At 45.2% G+C, this 21,192-nt stretch overlaps 1 protein-coding gene across 2 annotated transcripts in view; it reads left to right on the forward strand.

Annotated features, from left to right (window-relative positions):
• The window catches only part of LOC141107537 (HLA class I histocompatibility antigen, C alpha chain-like), a 137,579-nt gene that overhangs the window by 40,113 nt on the left and 76,274 nt on the right, over positions 1 to 21,192 (forward strand). For both annotated transcript variants that reach the window (XM_073598339.1, XM_073598338.1), the window contains exons 5-6: positions 12,382 to 12,639; positions 18,828 to 19,103. In XM_073598339.1, the coding sequence (XP_073454440.1) occupies positions 12,382 to 12,639; positions 18,828 to 19,103 (534 nt within the window). The remainder of the gene's footprint in view (positions 1 to 12,381; positions 12,640 to 18,827; positions 19,104 to 21,192) is intronic.

Genomic DNA, 21,192 nt, shown 5'->3' on the forward strand with positions numbered 1-21,192 from the left:
GGTTCAGAGACCCCAAATTTTGGCTGCAGCTAGGGGGGCATCTAGGAACCCTTAACTACCGAGTTTGAAGTTCGGGGGACCTATGGCTGAAAATGAGCACAGTGAGGCTGCAAATGGGCATTGTTGACCCTCTTTTCCACTTACAGTAGCTGTGCATTTCTCACCCTCGTCTTATACTCGGGTCAGTTTTTCCCATTTTTTTGTGGTAAATTAGGGCCTCGACTTATACTCGGAACGACTTATACTCGAGTATATACGGTAAATAAAGAATAGTGTTCCCATGCAGGACTAGACCTCAGGCTAGAAGAAATGATGTTGTGCCAACTTAATAATTCCAGAGTGATAAAACCGCAACAGCCCATCTGAGCCAACATTATATTACAGACTGCTGTTTATTAACTTCCAGTTTGAAAAGGGAGAGAAATATATATTACCACCATCACAATCCAGGGACAGGTTCATCTGGTTCTACTGCACACTGAGAAAGCAAACGTGTCATCAGTAGCTGGATGATGGAGCCATATGTACTTTTTATATCGCTGTCGGTGATCCTTTTCCCATCTTCTCCTATTGTTTCTTCAGGTACGTAACATTTCATACATTTCACATTTTGTATTCTTTTGGAGTAAAGCTAATTTAAAGGACCTTTAGGGCACTTTCATAGGGGCTTTCTGATCAAATCCGACTGTCAGTTTTTCAGACGGACCTGATCAGACCTTGCACTCTCCCCAGTGCGATACGGCACTGCTTTACTTTAAGTGACAATTGCGCGGTTGTGCGATGCTGTAGTCAAATGAAATTTAGGACCTTTTTTTCCCCACAAACAGAACTTTCTTTTGGTGGTATTTGATCACCTCTGCAGTTTTTATTTTTTGCGCTATAAACAAAAAAAGACCGACAATTTAGAAAAAAAAATAAACAATATTTTTTTTTACTTTCTGCTATAAAACATATCCAATAAAAACATGTAAAAAATCAAATGTCTTTATAAATTTAGGCCAATATGTGTTCTGCTACATGTTTTTGGTAAAAAAAAACTCCAATATGTATATTGTCCATCGAAAAGTCTACCGGGCAAAGTCTGCCGTAAAGTCTGACCGTGTGTACGCGGCATTATAGTGGGGCTGTGACATTGGGGCAGACAAATCGGACACTAAGTGACACTTTTCGGGGACCAGTGACACCAATACAGTGATCAGTGCTAAAAATATACACTGACACTGTACTAATGACACTGGCAGGGAAGGGGTTAACATCAGGGGCGAGCAAAGGGTTAAATGTGTGCCTAGGGAGTGCTTGCTAACTGTGTGGGGGAGGTCCTTGTACTCGGTGGCTGGTGTTTTTTTTTGGGGGGGGGGGCGGCAGACAGTCGGTTGGGTCTCGGACGACACCTACCCCCTTGGGTCACAGGGGTCACGGGCGGCACCCCTCTCCATCAGTCAGTCAACCGGGGCCCCACACTTACCCCATCTCGTGGGCAACGCGGCGGGCAGTGGCTTCTCTACAGGCTGCTTGTTTGCTCGGTGCGTCTTCTCCCTTCTCTCCTCCATGCGCCATGCATTGCCTCCCTCCTCCTCCTGCTGGCCAATGCGATCGGATCCCCTCATGACCCGCTTCCTGATTGGTCTGGAGGAGGATCAGTGTGGCGATAGCCAATATTCATTTGCTATTGTCACACGGCTGGTCATATACCCCCTCACCTGGTCATATACCCCAATACCTAATAATATACCCCCTCACCTGGTAATATGCCCCCACCTGGCCATATACCCCCCACGTGGCCATATACTCCCCACCTGGTCATATACCACCACCTAATAAAATACCTGCTCATCTGGTCATATAGCCCCTCACCTGGTCATATACCCCCACCTAATAAAATACCCGCTCATCTGGTCATATACCCCCTCACCTGGTCATATACCACCCCACCTGGCCATATACCCCCTCACCTGGCCATATACCACCTCACCTGGTCATATACCCCCCTCACCTGGTCATATACCCCCCTCATCTGGTCATATACCCCCTCATCTGGTCATATACCCCCTCACCTGGCCATATACCACCCCACCTGGTCATATACCCCCTCACCTGGTCATATACCCCTCCCACCTAATCATTTACCCCCTCATCTGGTCATTTACCCCCCCATCTGGTCATATAACCACCCAACTGGTCATAAACCCCCCACCCAAGTGGGCCCCAAAAAGCTCTGTATTACCAATGACCATTATTAGCCCCGAGTCCCAAAGCCTGAGGTTGGTCGGGAACTCTGGGCTATTGGCCGCCTGTTTTTGTGCGTGTTTGCAAAATTAAAGTGGGCCGGTCTGAATGAAGTCCAAATGAAGTCCAGGGACAAATTTTTGTCCCAGTCCAGCCCTGCATGTGGGTCTGAGTTATATCCTTTCTTTTTGTTCAAAAATTTTTATTGCGCAAAATCAATCAGAACAGTAACAAATAATCTCATTTGTATAATAGAGACCAAAACTTACAGTGCATCTCATGTGCAGATTATACAAAGATATTGGTAGAAAAATTTAAACCAACGTGTTGAAATAAGACAATTCTAACTACATTGAGTGCTGTAGAATGCATACATAAGTAGGATCATTGAGGGTTACGACTCTTGAAAAGAGGAAAATCAATAAAGAGACAAAAATTAACAAGATTATTCGTCTGCGAGGGAGTCAAAGACCGTAAGTAGGTCCGATCAGCAAGTAATAATATTGTTGTAGAGATTATAGATGAGACCAATAGGAATAGATAGAGGAGGTAAGATCAGGATTAGGAAAAGAGTAATGCCCTGTACACACGGTCGGATTTTCCGACGGAAAAAGTGCGATCGGATTGTGTTGTCGGAAATTCCGATCATGTGTGGGCTCCATCGTACTTTTTCTGTCGGAATTTCCGACACACAAAGCTTGAGAGCAGGATATAAAATTTTCCGACAACAAAATCTGATCGGTTAAATTCCGATCGTGTGTACACAAATCCACAAAAGTGCCACGCATGCTCAAATTAAATTAAGAGACGAAAGCTATTGGCTTTTGCCCCGTTTATAGTCCCGACGTACGTGTTTTACGTCACCGCGTTCAGAACGATCTGATTTTCCGACAACTTTGTGCGACCGTGTGTATGCAAGACAAGTTTGAGCCAACATCCGTCGGAAAAAGTCCATGGATTTTGTTGTCGGAATGTCCGGACAATGTCTGATCGTGTGTACACGGCATTAGAGAAGGGTAAAAAAAGAAGAGAACGAGTAAGAGGGTCAGTCGGCGGGACCACACGGGCCCCCGGAGGATTACGGTTAGTGATTAAAATACTTGCAAGGGGCTATGGTTGTAGCAAATGTGTATCAAAGTCTGGGGGGAGAAAATGTTCCACCCAGGGTGCCCAGGTTTTACAATGTTGGGGGATTCGGTCTAGTATGGTGGCCTCAATTTTACTATGGATCATGGTTTGGGTGACTCTATTTTTCACTTCTACTATATTTAGTTTTCACTTCTACTATATTTAGTTTCTGGGTTTTCCACGCTCTGGCTATCGTCTGCTTAGCTGCTGTAGTAGGATGGAAAAGTAGGCGAAGTTGGACTTTTGTGAGATTCCCCTGCACATGATTCAAGAGTGCCAGGGATGGGTCAGGGTCTATAGTTTCACTTAATAATGTAGAGGCCATATGGAATATTATTGTCCAAAATTGTTGTACAATAGGGCATGCCCACCAAATGTGGAGGTGCGTACCTCTCTCCCCACAGCCTCGTCAACATACAGGTAGGTAGTTCGGTAGGAATTTAGAGATCCTTGCTGGGACCAGGTACCACCGCATGAGAATCTTATAATTAGCTTCCAGTGCTAAAATATTATGTGATGAAGATTTCGTGTTCTTCCATATGTTTGCCTAATCTTCAGCATCCAATTCGATCTGTAGGTCCTTGGACCACTGTGCAGCATAGGAAGGGAGATTAGCTGGAGGGGAGGTGAGATGATTATAGAGACGTGATATAATGCCCGGGGCATGTGGGTCTGAGTTACAAATACTTTCAAAGATTGAGAGGCTGTCAAGAGAGGAACAAGAGCCAATTACTGTTTGGGCAAAGTGAGCAATTTGGAGGTAGTGAAAGCACTCATTAGGGGGAAGATCAGCTTGAGATTGAAGAGCCGGAAATGTTTTGAGGGTGGTGTCAGTGACCAGATCACAAATTCGACTCAACCCTGCTTGGAGCCAGGACTGAAAAAGAGCCCATCCTTTTTAAAGTCTATTAGAGCCTCTTAAAAAAAAAAAACACTCCCCCCTATTGGAATCCATGCGTTCGGCGCCCTGCATGTAGATTAGGGGGCTGAACGCATGAATAAGGGGGCGTCCGTTCGCCCCTAATGGACGGGCCGCCACTGCTTGTACTATGGGAAGGCAGAGATCCATGTTCCTGCTTTGTAGAAATACAGGATCACAACCTTCCCTTCTTACAGATCGCCGTTCTGCCTGTGTCCCGAACGACTAGCGGGTCCTGGGGGGCGCACGTGTGCGCCTCAGACCCAGAAGTGCGGGATCACATATAAGGTACGTGATCCTACACAGGGGAGCCGTCTTGCCCCATTTATATTTACTGTATATGGTCGGCAAGTGGTTAAAAGAAGTGTGCATTTTAAGGTTTTTTTCTTGTAGTAATAGACAATTTAGTTCCCTAAGGCTCTATTCACACTTGTGCGACTTGTCGTGCGACTTTGGACACACAAAGTCATATAAAAGTCACATCTTATTATTATCAGTGCGACAGTCAAAGCCAAAGTGAACAGCCAAAGTCACATCCAAGTAACACCCATCCAAAGTTGCTTCAAAGTCGCAATGTAAGATGCAATGGAAATCACACAACTTTGGGGTCGCATGAGTGTGAATGGAGCCGAGATCAGACAGAAATAACATAATTCACATGCATTTGAATTTTGGAGCACAAAAGATAGAAATTGTATGGAATCAATGGCAATGACGTCAATATCTCCAGTTCATTGGACCCGAGAACACCTTGTATTAAAGAGGAGCTCCGGGCTCCTTCAGAAAAAAATAAAAAGTCAGCAGCTACAAATACTGTAGCTGCAGAATTGTAATATTAGGAGAATTACCTGTCCACGAATTCAGCGTTGTCATCCAGCAGCTGACTCCAGTCCTCCTCTTGTCCTCCTCCAGACTCTACACTTTCTGCTTTCCTGCTCTGCCCCAGCTTCTTCCCAGGAGCAGCACCAGGGAAGAGGGATGCACTGAGATGTAAGAGAGGGTGGGGGACTTTTCACTTCTGATGGTGGGGGCTCTTGATATCTGAAGGTGGGGGTGGGGGGTGGGGTTGCTCTGGACATCTAGTCTTACAGATACAACTGGCCCTATGAGTGCAACCAAAATGTTAATACGATCCATGATGAAATGGAGTTTGACACCCCTATAAGCAGTGTGACAGCCATCTTGTGATCATAGGCTGGTAGCAGTGGCGGCTGGTAAAGTTTTAGCGCCAGCCCCCAGCCCTTCCTTTTTGGTCCCTCCCAATTCTCATAAGCCCCACCCCTTATATAATCCACCCACTCCGTCCCCTGTATTCCACTTGCTTCCACCCATAGTGTCAGGAGTATACAGCCCCAGAATCACAGGAGTATATAGATCAGCATCACAGATAGGGTATGCAGCTCAACATAACAGATAGTATACTCACTGACAGCACCCCCTCCCCCACCGATGGTTTGTGGCACACTGATACAGGTACCCCCCCTGCTGGTGACTCGTGGCACACTGACAGCAGCACATAATCACCCTCCGCAGGTGACTCGTGCCACACTGACACAGGTACCCCCCAGAGGTGGCTCGCTGCACCCCCCATGCAGGAAGTCCGGCACTTACCGGGCTGTGGTGCCTTCTCCTCCTGTTTCTCCTCCAGGCAGCAGCAGCGGCGGAGGAGTCTGCTCCTCATACTTCCTCTGCTCTATTCCTCTTTCGCCAAAGTGCTGGGCATCCAATCCAATAGGATTGTCTGGTGCTTTGGCCAATCGGGAAACAGGTCTCACTGACCTGCCTTCTGATTGGCGGGGAGGCACTGTGGTGTGAAAATAGCGAAAATTCATTCGCCATGCTCACACAATTGGGTGGGATCAGGGCGCACTCTTGGCGCCTCAAGCACACCCTTTTTTGAAGCCTATTAGAGCCTCTGGCTTTAATCAGGTGCTTAAAAAAAACAAAAAAACCCTCCATAGGAGTTTATGCCTCCGGCGTCCTGAAAGGGGCCAGGCGCATGGATAAGGAGGCGGCGGCAGCGATGGACGGGCCACCACTGGCTGGTATTACATCCAATTTGTTTTCCACTGCTACATGCGGTGTGACAGCTATCTAGTTGCTGCAGACTAGTACTACAGCCACAGCATTTGTCTATGCTAGACATGCCGTGACTCCCATCTAGTGGCCATAGACTAGTAATACAGGGGCTGCATTTTCCTATTCTAATGCAATGTGACAGCCTTCTAGTGGTCACAGGCTGATATTACATCTGTTGTGTTTTCTACTGCTATATGCTTTGACAGCCATCTAGGGGTTGCAGACTGATATTATAGCCATTGTGTTTTCCTATGTTAGATACCATGACTGCCATCTAGTTGTCGCAGACTGGTATTACAGCCACTGTGTATTGTAACGCTATCCAGTTGTGGACCACCCCACACAAATATACTGCTGCAGGGCAGCCGCTCTGTGCTGGATTGCATATCTGATATGCCACCAAAAGAACGCTCTATTTGAATGGGGAAAAAAATGATATAAAGTTTGTTTGAGTAAAGTGTTGCATGATCGCGCAATTGTCAGTTAAAGTAGCGCAGTACTGAATAGCAAAACATGACCTGGCCAAGAAGGGGATAACATTTTCCAGAGGTCAAGTGGTTATATGTTGTATTACATCCATCTAGTGGTCACAGGCTGGTACTACAACCACAGCATTTCCCTATGCTAGATACACAGTGACAGCCATCTAGTGGCCACTGGCAGGTATAACAGCCACTGCGGTTTCCCTTTTCTATATGTTGTGTGACAGCTATCTAGTGGCCGCAGGCTGGTACTGCAGTCACTGTTTTTCTATTCTTACCAAGCTATGATCCTAGAATAATGTTTAATATGCATCTGTCCCCCACTGTTCTACACTGAGAACTGACCATGCAGTTGTTAGTTTAAAATGATAATAAAGTTTGTTTTTTTTTCTTTAAAAAAAAAAAAAACAACATGTTATATTTACTTTCTCTGTGCAGTGCATTTGTACACAGCAACCCAGATCCTGCTATTCTTGGGTCACTCACCGGCACTTATGGCCCCTCCCTTCTGCCAAGTGCCCCCAAGGTAAGCAGCTTAGTATGGGGACACCCAAGCCAAGCCCCTGCTCTATGTGTCCATTCAGTCACGGAGCCACGGTTCGGCCCCACCGCCTCTCTCTCTCCTCATTAGCTCACTGGTTTTGATTGACAGCAGCAGGCGCCAATGGCGTGGCACTGCCATCTCAGCCAATGAGGAGGGAGAGTCCTGGGCAGCCAAGACACTCCTGCATCGCTGGATCGAGATGGGCTCAGTTAAATATTAGGGGGGCTGCTGCACACAGAAGGCATCACTGGAACCCCCTGAACATCTGCCCCACCACTATACTACCCTGAACATCTGCCCCACCTCTGTACCCCCCTTGCTCATCTATCCCACCACTGAAACCCCCTGTACATCTGCCCCACTACTATACCACCCTGCTTATCTGCCCCACCAATGTACCCCCTTTCTCATCTGCCCCACCACTGTAACCCCCTGCACATCTGCCCCACCACTGTACTACCCTGCTCATCTGTCCCACCTCTGTACCCCCCCCGCTCATCTGTCCCACCTCTGTACCCCCCCCCCGCTCATCTGCCCCACCACTTTAACCCCCTGTACATCTGTCCCACCACTGTACCACCCTGCTCATCTGCCCCACCAATGTTCCCCCTTTCTCATCTGCCCCACCACTGTACCTCCTTGCACATCTGCTCCACCGGCGTACCCCCATGCTCTTCTGTCTGACCTCAGAACCATTTTCTCATCTGTCCTAACACTGAACTTATCTACTCATCTGCCCCACCACTGTAACCCCCTTTCTCATCATCCCACCACTGTACCTCCTGCACATCCATCCCACCTCTGTTCCCCCTGCTCTCCTGCCCCACCACTGTAACCCCCTGTTCATCTGCCCCACCAATGTACCTCCTTTCTCCTCTGCCCTGCCACTGTACATCTGCCCCACCGCTGTACCCCCTTCTCTTCTGTCCCACCGCTGAACCCCCTTCTCATCTGGCCCAACACTGAATCCTCCCCCCGCTCATCTGTCCCTGTACCCCCCCTGCTTTTCTGTCCCACTACTGAACCCCCTTCTCATCCCTCCCACTACTGAACCCCCTGCTCTTCTGCCCCACCACTGTAACCCCCTGCTCATCTGCCCCATCAATGTACCTCCTTTTCTCATATGCCCCACCACTGTACCTCCCTGCACATCTGCTCCACCGCCGTATCCCCCATGCTCTTCTGTCTCAATACTGAATCACTTTCTCATCTGTCCTAACACTGAACCCATCTGCTCTTTTGCCCCACCACTGTAACCCTCTTTCTCATCTGCCCTATCAAATGTACCTGCTGCACATCTGTCTCACCTCTGTTCCCCCTGCTCTCCTGCCCCACCACTGTAACCCCCTGCTCATCTGTCACACCAATACACCTCCTTTCACATCTGCCCCACTGCTCTACCCCCCTGCTCATTTTCCCCACTGCTGTACCCTCCTGCTCATCTGCCCCACCTCTGTACCCTCTTCTCATCTATGATATGTGTGATACGCAGAGTGGTGAAGGGAAGCAGAGATGAGACACATCTACCTGTCCTGGCACACTCATCCTGCTGATCCAACTCTCGCATCTAGCCCACGTGCTTGTATTTGATGTATGTGATGCATGTGATGTATGTGATGTATGTGATGTCACATACAAGTATCTGGAATGGATGTGCAATGATGAGCTCAGGTCAGGGGTATTTTCTGAAAGCAGTGGGCCTGTGTGCAGGAACATAAGTTGGGGCCCCGAAGCTGAGAAAAAGTGCGGCGCTCTGCGTCGCAGCAAAAGTTGGGTGTGATTTTCATTGCACTGAATACTGTCTGTGGCTTAAAGGAACACAGAGTGCCGGGGTTCAGTAGTAAGTGATGCAAAGGTTCAGGAATAATTTCAACAAAGTTCCCAGAAGCTCAACAGTAATTTCACAACCTGTCACCTGATTGTTTTTCTCAATCAGTGAAATCTCTTCTTTCTGAGATTGGTAGTGGCAACCAATCAAGTCATCTTCCTGCAGATGGTGGGCGGGGCTAGCAGGACTGTGATTAGCTTTAGCAGTGGCCAATGACAGTCCTCCTCCTCCTGGAAACAGGGACCCCCCCTAGTAGAACTGCATCCAATCTCTTCCCCATCACAAAAGCTGACGATCGCAGCTGCAGCAAAGTTAGAGAACCAAACAATGTTTACCATCTATTAAAATGTGTGGGGGCGCAGTGCCTCCCCCTCAGTGCAGGTGCAGTGTGGGGAATTCTGAAACTGGAATGCATTAGTGTCTCACTGACACTCCCCTGTCTGCTCTGCTGATGGGGAGGGAGTCGGGTACTGGCAAGAGAGGCTTCAAGTGTCGCTTGCAGCACCAGTGCCGGTGGTTGCCTACCCCTGTTCTATACTGTATGTTGTGTGACAGACATCTAGTGGCAACAGACTGGTACTGCAGTCCGTGTGTTTTCCTATTCTATATGTTGTGTGACAGCTATCTAGTGGCCACAGACTGATACTGCAGTAATTGTGTTTTTCTATTCTTACTTTATTATGATCTCAGAATAATGTTTGCTATGCATCTGTCCCCCGCTGGCTCTGCACTGACAGCTGAGCGATCAAACACCGCTGATCGCTCAATTCTCCCCCTCTGCTCTGAGCAAAGAGCTGATGATTTTCAGTCTCCAGCTCTCTGCTCTGCTCCTCCAGTGCTCAGTGGAGCGCCAGGCTGTGCTGGTGACGGGAGTGGCTGGCTCAGGCTCTCAGCAGGTCACTGAGAGACGGAGCCAGGTGCCAGTTTAGGCTTCTGGGTGTATCCCAACTTTAAAGTCGGGATCATTCCCAAGCCTGGACCAGTCACTGTGGGCTGAAAATGGGTCATAAGAGTGCAGAACAAGCTGCACTCCTGTGACCCACCCAGGAGGAGTATAGACAAAATAACTTTGGCTATACTTCTTTAAAAGAAATTATGCAATCAAATTGTAATGTGTACGATCACCCTGAAGGTCTAACTACAGCCCATTTGTAACCACATTGGAGAGAGATTTTCCCTAATTTCTCGCCCATGTGATAACACTACATCTCCTTTCACATAGTAGGGCAGTGTCAGAAAAAACAGGGGGATGATCAACGTATTTACCACCCTTGTCTGCCCGCCTTCAAGAGGGCAGGGTGCAGCTTTGTTGTGTACACAATTTTAATGCAGAGATTTACAGTGTAGCACTGACCCCCTAAGGGGCTGCTGATAATTGATTGGGCCTGCACTCTGCCTCTCAACCCCAGAAAATGGCCTTGACCCCCTAGGCACAACTGTGTGATATTGTGGGTGTAAGACCCAATAGGTAAGAGCAACACAGGAATAACACATTATACTGTATATTTACCGTTACCTGAGTATCCGCCACTCCATCAGCTGTAATAAGTAATAGAGTCTCACACACCTTGTAACTTAACCACACAAACAGTTTACTGGAAAACTTGTTCACATGTTAGACATAGTGATAATTCTGATATACAGAGTGAGAGTAACATCAATCAAGGTGTGTATGTGTGAACCCAAAACCTTGATGGTCACTTGTTTGAATATGCAGACAGGCAACAGGTGGGACTTATGCTCAGTATGGTAAAACCGTGATACTGAGCACCTTCCCACTCTCGACTCAGAGCATACACACACTAAATTAATAGTGTAACATCAGTTGCAGTACAATAGTGTGACACAATACAGATATTTATCCTGCCTACCGAAGGGCTCCCCCTAGGTTGCAATGCACTTCTCAATATTACTAAAGTGGGTTATAATGCTGTATAACCACAGGTAAAAGTCTCTCGTCGTCTTCTTTCTTCAGCTAGCTTATTTCACTGCAGTATTTATAATCCAGATAGGGAAACCAGAACATGTAGATTGTATACTGGTGGCAAAAGGCAATTAGTATAACTCCTCCTTAACGGTGGATGTGTTGTAACATTACCTTATAGCACATGGACAGCCGTCCTGCAGTTCCACTGTGTGTGAGCTATGGCTGAATGAGAACACTTCCGTAGGACTACAAATCACACCAGCCGTCTGTAACTTTTCAACACAGCAACAGTACACTCTATAGATTGGGCAAGTGCCCGCTCACCACACCAGGTACAGATGCTTGCAACGTCCTCCTCCTGGGAATTCAGTCCAGTCCAAACTGGTGTCGTCATACCGCGCTGCTTCTTCGGATAGCCGGCGACTGTAATGCAGGAAACCTCAAATGTCCTATAATGCAGACCAATCCTCCTGCTCGATCAGCAGGGCAGATCACAAGGATCCCTCTGGGGCAGGCGATCCACTCTCCGCTGTAGGCCTCAGGCTCTCCCAGCCCTGGGTACACACACACAGCCCTCCTGCTGTGTGTAAGATGGTGTCCGGAGAGAGAGAAAACATGCCACGCCTGTTCCTTTTTTTTGCTTACCCAGCAGGCTGTTCACTGACTTGGCCTTGTGGGTAGGTGAACTGGGCATCGTGGGTATGTAGTTCCCAAACTGAGTTAAACATATGAGTCACTCCCTCCTTAAACTACACGGTCCATAATGCATTGCAGCGCTGTGTCTCAAGTCTTGAAGAAAAAAAAATGTCTTGACTCAGTTTTAACATAAACAAGGACACTAGAGGGAGCCATTACCTTACCTAAGAAACATCACATTACTTAGCATGATAACTGGTCACAAGCCCTGCATTACAACAGTATAGGAAGGACTTCCTGTCAAACTCTCCTATGTAAGTGAATAAGGCTGTGCCAAAACCGCAAGCCGGATGTTTAAAATGCAGGTGCGGCACGTTCCCGCAAATGCAAATTTGTCATTTTAATCCTTCCCAACTGTACTAAAAATGTGTTTTAGCAATGGAATTCACCTTGTGTATGTGATGGATCTCCTCCAGAATTGAATGTCCCACTGCAGAGGGAAATCAGTTATTCCAGGAATTGTACAGTACATACTATGGATGGATAAATTCTGACTTTACTATATCTATGTTTTATTTTCTGTTACATTTTTTCTTTCTTTCTCTTACACAGTCAGCCACTCACATTTTTTCTTCACAACTGTCACCAATGACATTACCTTCTACTACCCGACTTACTACTCGACCAGGTCCATTGATGACATCACACTGTACTGGTATGACAGTAACAATGAGGTGATAGAGCGCAGAGTGCCATGGTTTAGAAGAGCCAATTCCACCTTATTGGATGCCAGTATTAGTGAGTTCAAGGAGCAGCTGCGCATGCAACGTTTTCTCCAGATGCTGAAATTGGGTCTGAATGACACTGAAGGTGAGTCAACTTTTCAGGGCTTTTGGGGGATAATGCTGGAACATGATCAGCATTAAGTAAATATTGTTATTAATATGGGTTCATTTTTAAAATACAAATTGGGTTTCTAAATGGAGGCTTGTATAATAATTTATTTGGTTTTTTTAACATATTCAAAAGCCGAACTCCAGGTAATATCTTAATTGCAAACTTGTGCATACATACACTAAATTACCAAAAGTATTGGGATGCCTGCCTTTACACACACACAAACTTTAATGGCATCCCAGTCTTAGTCTGTAGGGTTCAATATTGAGTTGGCCCACCCTTTGCAACTAGAACCAAAGAAAAATACCCCTAAATGTGGGACTTTGGAGGCACTACCACAAAACAAAACAAAAATGAATAAGTATAAATCATTTATTTGAACAATAATATCAAAATAAAAAGATATAAAATGTATGAATGCATATGAACATGAATACAAAAATGAAAAACCAATGAGAGTGAATCGACATAACTCCTTGAACCGATACGTTTCAGAGAAAACAGTTTCTTCGTCAGGGTTCTTTATAGAGCGATTGACATCTGGGGATACGTAAAGTATCAATGATTAATAATCAATGTAAAGACAAACAGTTTCCATCCCAGATCAATTACATCAGAAAAGGTCCCTTACATTGTATTCCTAAGCATCCACAAAGTTAAAATGAGAGATATGCAACCTCGCATCCTGCTCCCTGCACGCAATGCCCTAGTGGTTTAGCCCATAATATGTATTAGTAGCAGACATGCCAGGGGAGGACTGAAAGAAGTCCCCTACTGGCATCCAAAGGAAGCAGCTTCCTGGCCTGGGCGCAGCTCCTGTATGTGAGCTGGAGTCCAAGGTGCAAACCTAAGAAAAAGCATACAAAACCAATTCATGAGGCTAAAACAAGGACAAGAGCAATCCATAAAAAATACTATGGAGAGGATAGAAACCTACCTATCGGTAAGAAAATCCGCATATGCTGGCAGGTGGGATGGTCAGAATCAATGGCACGAATGATGTGAAGAAGATCTCCCTGACAACACTGTGATGTTCACATCGTTAAACAGGGAGGTAGCAAGAATGCATATATGAAAAAAGAAAAAAGAGGGGAAGACAAAACCAAGACCAGTGTGTTAGTACATCCATCAGAGAAATGCCCATCAAAATTAAAAAAAAAAAAAAAATTGTCATTGACTTACTCTGATATACACTCCAGCCAAGATTCCCTCAGACCATCATCACCAAAGCCACACTAGATAGTGAAGGAGCAAGGCTATTTAAAGCCCTGCTCATTCAGCCCTGGCTGATTTCACATTGAAATCAGCTGAAAAGGAGTGCCTGGATCAGAGGTTCGCTACGGGCCCCTTTGCAACTATAACAGCTTCAACTCTTCTGGGAAGGCTGTCCACAAGGTTTAGGAGTGTGTCTATGGGAATGTTTGACCATTCTTCCAGAAGTACATTTGTGAGATCAGGCACTGATGTTGGACGAGAAGGCCTGGTTCACAGTCTCCGCTCTAATTCGTCCCAAAGATGTGAGTCATGCCTTCCTGTCCAAGATCAGTGCCTGACCTCACAAATTCGCTTCTGGAAGAATAGTCAAAAATTCCCATAGACACACTCCTAAACCTTGTTGACAGCCTTCCCAGAAGAGTTGGAGCTGTTATAGCTGAAAAGGATGGGCCAACTCAATACTGAATGCCAATTCATGTGCATGTAAAGGCAGGTATCCCAATACTTTTGACAATATAGTGTATTTCATAACTGATGGGCCTCTGGGGAAGCTGGCAATCACTGTAATAGTTGGCAATACTACATTGATAGCCTATATCTTCTAGATCTTGTGTAGATGGGCAGCCCTACTGCACACTGATCACATAAAGATGCTCACTCGGGAGTGCTGCCATTTACAGAATGACATGTAATTTTTTTCAATGAATACAAGACGTCAAGAACCTTTTCACCTGGTCCATTCAGAGAATGTTTGTATTCATTCGAAAAGATATGAAGCATTCTGTGAATGGCGGTAGTTCTGAATGAGCTACCCCTATGGTCAGTAGAGCTACCGCTCAGCACAGGATCCCTGGACAGGGAAGTGTCCTTATATTAAAAGTTAGCAGCTACAGTATTTGTAGCTGCTGACTTTTATTTATTTTTTCTACAGACTGAAGAGCCTTATGCCCCGTACACACGGATTTTCCGATGGAAAATGTTCGATGGGTGCTTTTTGTCGGAAATTTCTGACCATGTGTAGGCTCCATCGGACATTTTCCATCGGATTTTCCATCACACAAAATTTGAGATCTGGATCTCAAATTTTCCGACAACAAAATCCGTTGTCAGAAATTCCGATCGTGTGTGCACAATTCCAACGCACAAAGTTCCACGCATGCTCGGAATCAAGCAGAAGAGCCACAATGGCTATTGAACTTAATTTTTCTCGGCTCGTCGTACATATGTCACCACGTTCTTGACGTTCGCAATTTCCGACCAACTTTGTGTGACCATGTGTATGCAAGACAAGTTTGAGCCAACATCCGTCAGAAAAAATCCATGGATTTTGTTGTTGGAATGTCTGATCAATGTCCGATCCTGTGTACAGGGCATTAGACTCTGCTCCATGTGTACAGTGGCATAACACCACCTACTGGATGGAGACCAGGTTGCACCTACCTACAACCAAAATACAGAGAAGGTAGGAGACAGAGGGTGCCGGAGAGGTGAGTATATTACATCTTCTATTGAAATAAAGTTCTAATAGGATTTTTTTTAACCTTAAAGCCCATCTCAAATAAAAAAATACCCCATGCAGCGGGTCTGTACCCACACTGCAAGGGTTAATTGTTCTTTTATGTCTAGTGAAACAATAAAGGAGATTTACTTACCTGAACCTCAGCTGCAGTATCTGCACCCCCATGCTCCACCAGTCTAGGGTCCTGACAACAAGACTATGCTATATACAATATACAGTGGGGACGGAAAGTATTCAGACCCCCTTACATTTTTCACTCTTTGTTATATTGCAGCCATTTGCTAAAACCATTTAAGTTCATTTTGTTCCTCATTAATGTACACACAGCACCCCATGTTGACAGAAAAACAAAGAATTGTTGAATTTTTTGCAGATTTATTAAAAAAGAAAAACTGAAATATCACATGGTCCTAAGTATTCAGACCCTTTGCTGTGACACTCATATATTTAACTCAGGTGCTGTACATTTCTTTTGATCATCCTTGAGATGGTTCTACACCTTCATTTGAGTCCAGCTGTGTTTGATTATACTGATTGGACTTGATTAGGAAAGCCACACATCTGTCTATATAAGACATTACAGCTCACAGTGCATGTCAGAGCAAATGAGAATCATGAGGTCAAAGGAACTGCCTGAGGAGCTCAGAGACAGAATTGTGGCAAGGCACAAATCTGGCCAAGGTTACAAAAACATTTCTGCTGCACTTAAGGTTCCTAAGAGCATAGTGGCCTCCATAATCCTTAAATGGAAGACGTTTGGGATGACCAGAACCCTTCCTACAGCTGGCTGTCCGGCCAATCTGAGCTATTGGGGGAGAAGAGCCTAGGTGGGAGAGGTAAAGAAGAACCCAAAGATCACTGTGGCTGAGCTCCAGAGATGCAGTCGGGAGATGGGAGAAAGTTGTAGAAAGTCAACCATCACTGCAGCCCTCCACCAGTCAGGGCTTTATGGTAGAGTGGCCCGACGGAAGCCTCTCCTCAGTGCAAGACACATAAAAGCCCGCATGGAGTTTGCTAAAAAACATCTGAAGGACTCCAAGATGGTGAGAAATGAGATTCTCTGCTCTGATGAGACCAAGATAGAACTTTTTGGCCTTAATTCTAAGCGGTATGTGTGGAGAAAACCAGGCACTGCTCATCACCTGTCCAATACAGTCGATTGGTTGCAATCGAGGAAAAGATGAATGTGGCCAAGTACAGGAATATCCTGAACAAAAACCTTCTCCAGAGTGCTCAGGACCTCAGACTGGGCTGAAGGTTTACCTTCCAACAAGACAACGACCCTAAGCACACAGCTAAAATAATGAAGGAGTGGCTTCACAACAACTCCATGACTGTATTTGAATGGCCCAGCCAGAGCCCTGACTTAAACCCAATTGAGCATCTCTGGAGAGACCTAAAAATGGCTGTCCACCAACGTTTACCATCCAACCTGACAGAACTGGAGAGGATCTGCAAGGAGGAATGGCAGAGTATCCCCAAATCCAGGTGTGAAAAACTTGTTGCATCTTTCCCAAAAAGACTCATGGCTGTATTAGATCAAAAGGGTGCTTCTACTAAATACTGAGCAAAGGGTCTGAATACTTAGGACCATGTGATATTTCAGTTTTTCTTTTTCAATAAATCTGCAAAAATGTCAACAATTCTGTGTTTTTCTGTCAATATGGGGTGCTGTGTGTACATTAATGAGGAAAAAAATGAACTTAAAGTGGGGGTCCACTTATCTATCGTTTTGTTTTTTTTTTGAGTTCATTCACAAACTTTTCTTCTCAGCATTACATACTCACATATTGTGTGTAATATGTCCACCTGTGTCAGATTTCGTCAGAAAGAATAACTTATATTATTCACTGCAGGCGGTTTCCATCTTCATTGTGGGCATTTGAAGCCCACAAGCATTTATTTCCTGGATGTGGTGAATGCTGTGCTCCCAGCATTCACCGCTCGTTCCTGCACATGCTCAGTGGCATCCTGGGAAGCCTGAGACTAGCTCCCAGGAGTCTGGGAGAGGCTAGAAACACGCCCACTCCCACGGGAGGAGAACCAGGAAGGGCAAAGAAGAATATAAAAATAAAAGGTAATTACGGCGATTTACATTTTTTTAAACGGCATGTCAGCATCTAGGCAAGGAAGAGAATACATACAGATATTGTTCAAAATTTGGGTGGAACCCCGCTTTAAATGATTTTAGCAAATGGCTGCAATATAACAAAGAGTGAAAAATTTAAGGGGGTCTGAATACTTTCTGTCCCCACTGTATATATTGTATATATATATATATATATATATATATATATATATTTTATTAAAAAAATGCCTTTCCTTTTCAATCTGCAGTGCTGTCGTTTTCTGTAAAATTCAATACAATATGGCTACCTGTAGGCATTCTATACACAGATCATGTACAGAATGCCACAGAGATGTCATTTCCTGCCTGTGTGATTTGCTCGCTAATTTTCCCAGAAGTCTGCACTAAGATAAAAGTCACATTTTAGGCACCCCCTGCAAAAGGAATTACAGTTTTATTGGGACGCTCTCCAAGAGTTAAATCCTTTAAAAGGATGTAGCCACTGCAGCTTTACTCTACAGACCACTGAGAGTGTACCAGGTGATTACAATGAACCAGACCCTCTGATTCAAAATAAGTCAGCAAAGGACATGACAAAATTCAAAACAATTTAAACAATAAATAAAAAAAAAAAAAGATACTTGTCTGCAAAGGACATGAAACAAACTATTTCTTAAAGCGGGGGTTCACCCACACCGCCAAAAAAAAAAAAATATTAAAAGCCAGCAGCTACAAATACTGCAGCTGCTGACTTTTAATACATGGCTACTTACCTGTCCCGGGGTCCAGCGATGTCGGCAGGGGACGCCGAGAACCCGCTCGCTTCTCGGCAGCTGCCGCCGCCGTCCTAGGTGAGGGAATCAGGAAGTGAAGCATTGCGGCTTCACTTCCCGGTTCCCTACTGCGCATGCGCGAGTCGCGCTGCGCATCCCAAGTGGTCCCCGCTCTCTCCTGGGAGCTGTGTGTTCCCAGCAGACAGCGCGATGGGGACGGGAAGAGGCATAGACTCCCATGGGAGTCTATGCCGGAAGTGGGTGCAAATACCTGTCTTAGACAGGTATCTGCACCCCCTCCCCCCTGAAAGGTGCCAAATGTGACACCGGAGGGGGGGAGGGTTCCGAAAAGCGGAAGTTCCATTTTTGTGTGGAACTCCGCTTTAAGAATAAAGCAGCATAAAGAAGTAAAGAATTGTTGTCTATCTGTACCAGACCTTCTGTCTTCTGTCTATTAATTATTGCTTTTTGAGCAGTGAAAAATGCAAGCTTGTATTACACTGGCAAATTAATGCTAGAAATATAATTTAAAAAAATAATAATTAAAAGTAAAAAAAATTAAAATTATTTTTGTATTTTTTTTTAGGGTTCCATATTTTGCAGTTGTTGGATGGCTGTGTCCTCTATGATAACGGTACATTTGACACATTATACAGATACCACTATGATGGTAAACCATTCTTGAGTTTTAACGTGAAGGAAGCGAACTGGACTGCAGAAGATCCTAAAGCCCAATACTTAACTTATGTATTAAATGTGAATGAGACCAAGACAAAGGAAATAAGGAATTTACTGGTCAATAGATGTGTTCCACATATACATGAGCTGCTGTCACTGGGGAACTGCACATTTAACAGGAGAGGTATTGTCTATCACCATTACATAGGATAAGTAGCCACCTTTTATATATACACACCTAAACAAATCTGTGCAATAGTAAGGCTCTATGTGCAACCATCATATAACACTCTTATACCATAAATCACATACAATATGCAATACATATAAAAGTCTATATTCTAATGAAATTCTGCAACTCTAAAAAAAAAAAAAAAAACATTAAAAACATTATATGTGTGTATGTGTGTGTGTGTGTGTGTATATACACACACACACACACACACTATCTCACATAAGTGAGTACACCCCTCACATTTTTGTAAATATTTTATTATATCTTTTAATGTGACAACACCGAAAAAATTTGCACTTTGCTACAATGTAAAGTAGTGAGTGTACAGCTTGTATAACAGTGTAAATTTGCTGTCCCCTCAAAATAACTCAACACACAGCCATTAATGTCTAAACCGCTGGGTCTAGCACCGGTCTGATGTGGCCACTTGATCTGTGTCCTCCTGCAAGACAGAGCAGCTACATCAGCCTCAGGGGACAAAAAAAAGAGATCTTCAGCAATGGGAAACGGGGACAGAAATTCCTCAGCCGCCCACAACTCCCGATACTCAACTCCGCCGCCGGTGGGTAATATACCCACAATGTTTAGAGCCACTCGGGGGGGGGGCATGCAGCCTCGGCCCCTGCACCGCCAGCCCACGATACCGCTCGGAGGCTCCTGTCCCCTCACAGACGGTGGACACAGCTCAGCACAGCCTGCACAGAGCCTCAGCATGTCCAACCTACAGATGGTAGCCATGGACATAACATCCATGTTGTCAGTAGCCATCACAGACCTCAGGGCTGACATACAAGCCATCGCAGCCAGGATGGGGACAGTGGAGCAGGCCTCAGCATGCCATGCGGACGCCATCAAGCAAGTGCAAAAATCTTCTGATATGCACCTCTCACACATTATAGAGATCCATAGACACTTAGAAGATCTTGATAATCGTGGCTGTCGCCACAATATCAGAATTAGGGGTGTCCCAGAAACAATCGATCAAAACCCAATTGAACAAATCGCTTCATCCATCTTTAACGATCTGTTATGCCTACACACGACCGGACTTTTCGTCAGCAAAGGTCCGACGGAACGAATCCGCCGGACAATCCAATTGTGTGTGGGCTTCATTGGACCTTTTACTGTCGAAAAATTGGACGGACTTTAGATTTGGAACATGTTTTAAATCTTTGCAACGGACTTGAGTCTGGTTGAAAAATCCGTTTGTCTGTATGCTAGTCCGACGGACTAAAACCGACGCTAGGGCAGCTATTAGCTACTGGCTATGAACTTCCTTATTTTAGTCCAGTCGTACGTCATCACGTTCAAATCGATCATGTGTAGGCAAGTCCGTTGCGTCGGAACTCTGTCGAAAGCCCATCAAAAATTTCTTCGGAGTTCAGTCCGTCGAAAGTCTGCTCGTGTGTACATGGCATTAGGCAGACCTCCAGATTCCCCCATAGAGTTTGAAGCTCTATAGAGCCCTCAGACCTAGAGGACGGGACACAGATCACCCAAGGGACATTATTTGTTGCTTGGTTAATTTTCCCCTAAAAGAGGCCATGCTAAAAAAAGCCAGAGAAAAAAAACGTACATTACAACGATAATGAAATCAAATTATACCAAGATCTTTCAAACATAATGCTTCAACAACGCAGAGAATTACAACCATTATTGGATCAACTGAGAACCAGGGGCATACCATATAGATGGAAATTCCCATTCTGCTTATCTGCCACATGGAGAGGCCATACTGCCCTACTACGCACGCCAGATGATCTGCAAACATTTTGTGAAATACTGAATATTCCAACCATTGAAGTACCTGAATGGTATAATTCTTTCCGGATCAAGGACACATGGATCGAAGTCAACAAAAACTACACACCGAGAGCTCAAAGAAATTGTGACCGCCGTCGCAGATCTCCATCAGCTCAACATGGTAGAAAACAAGGACAAGAAATCCCCTCGTCGACGAAAAGACCGCATGGATTATCCAGATCGTATGGATACCTGATTACCCCAAACTAAATAACCATCAGAAAGCTAATTGAAA

This window comes from Aquarana catesbeiana, linkage group LG09, assembly GCF_042186555.1.
Source record: "Aquarana catesbeiana isolate 2022-GZ linkage group LG09, ASM4218655v1, whole genome shotgun sequence".
In the NCBI taxonomy this organism is placed as follows: Eukaryota; Metazoa; Chordata; class Amphibia; order Anura; family Ranidae; genus Aquarana; species Aquarana catesbeiana.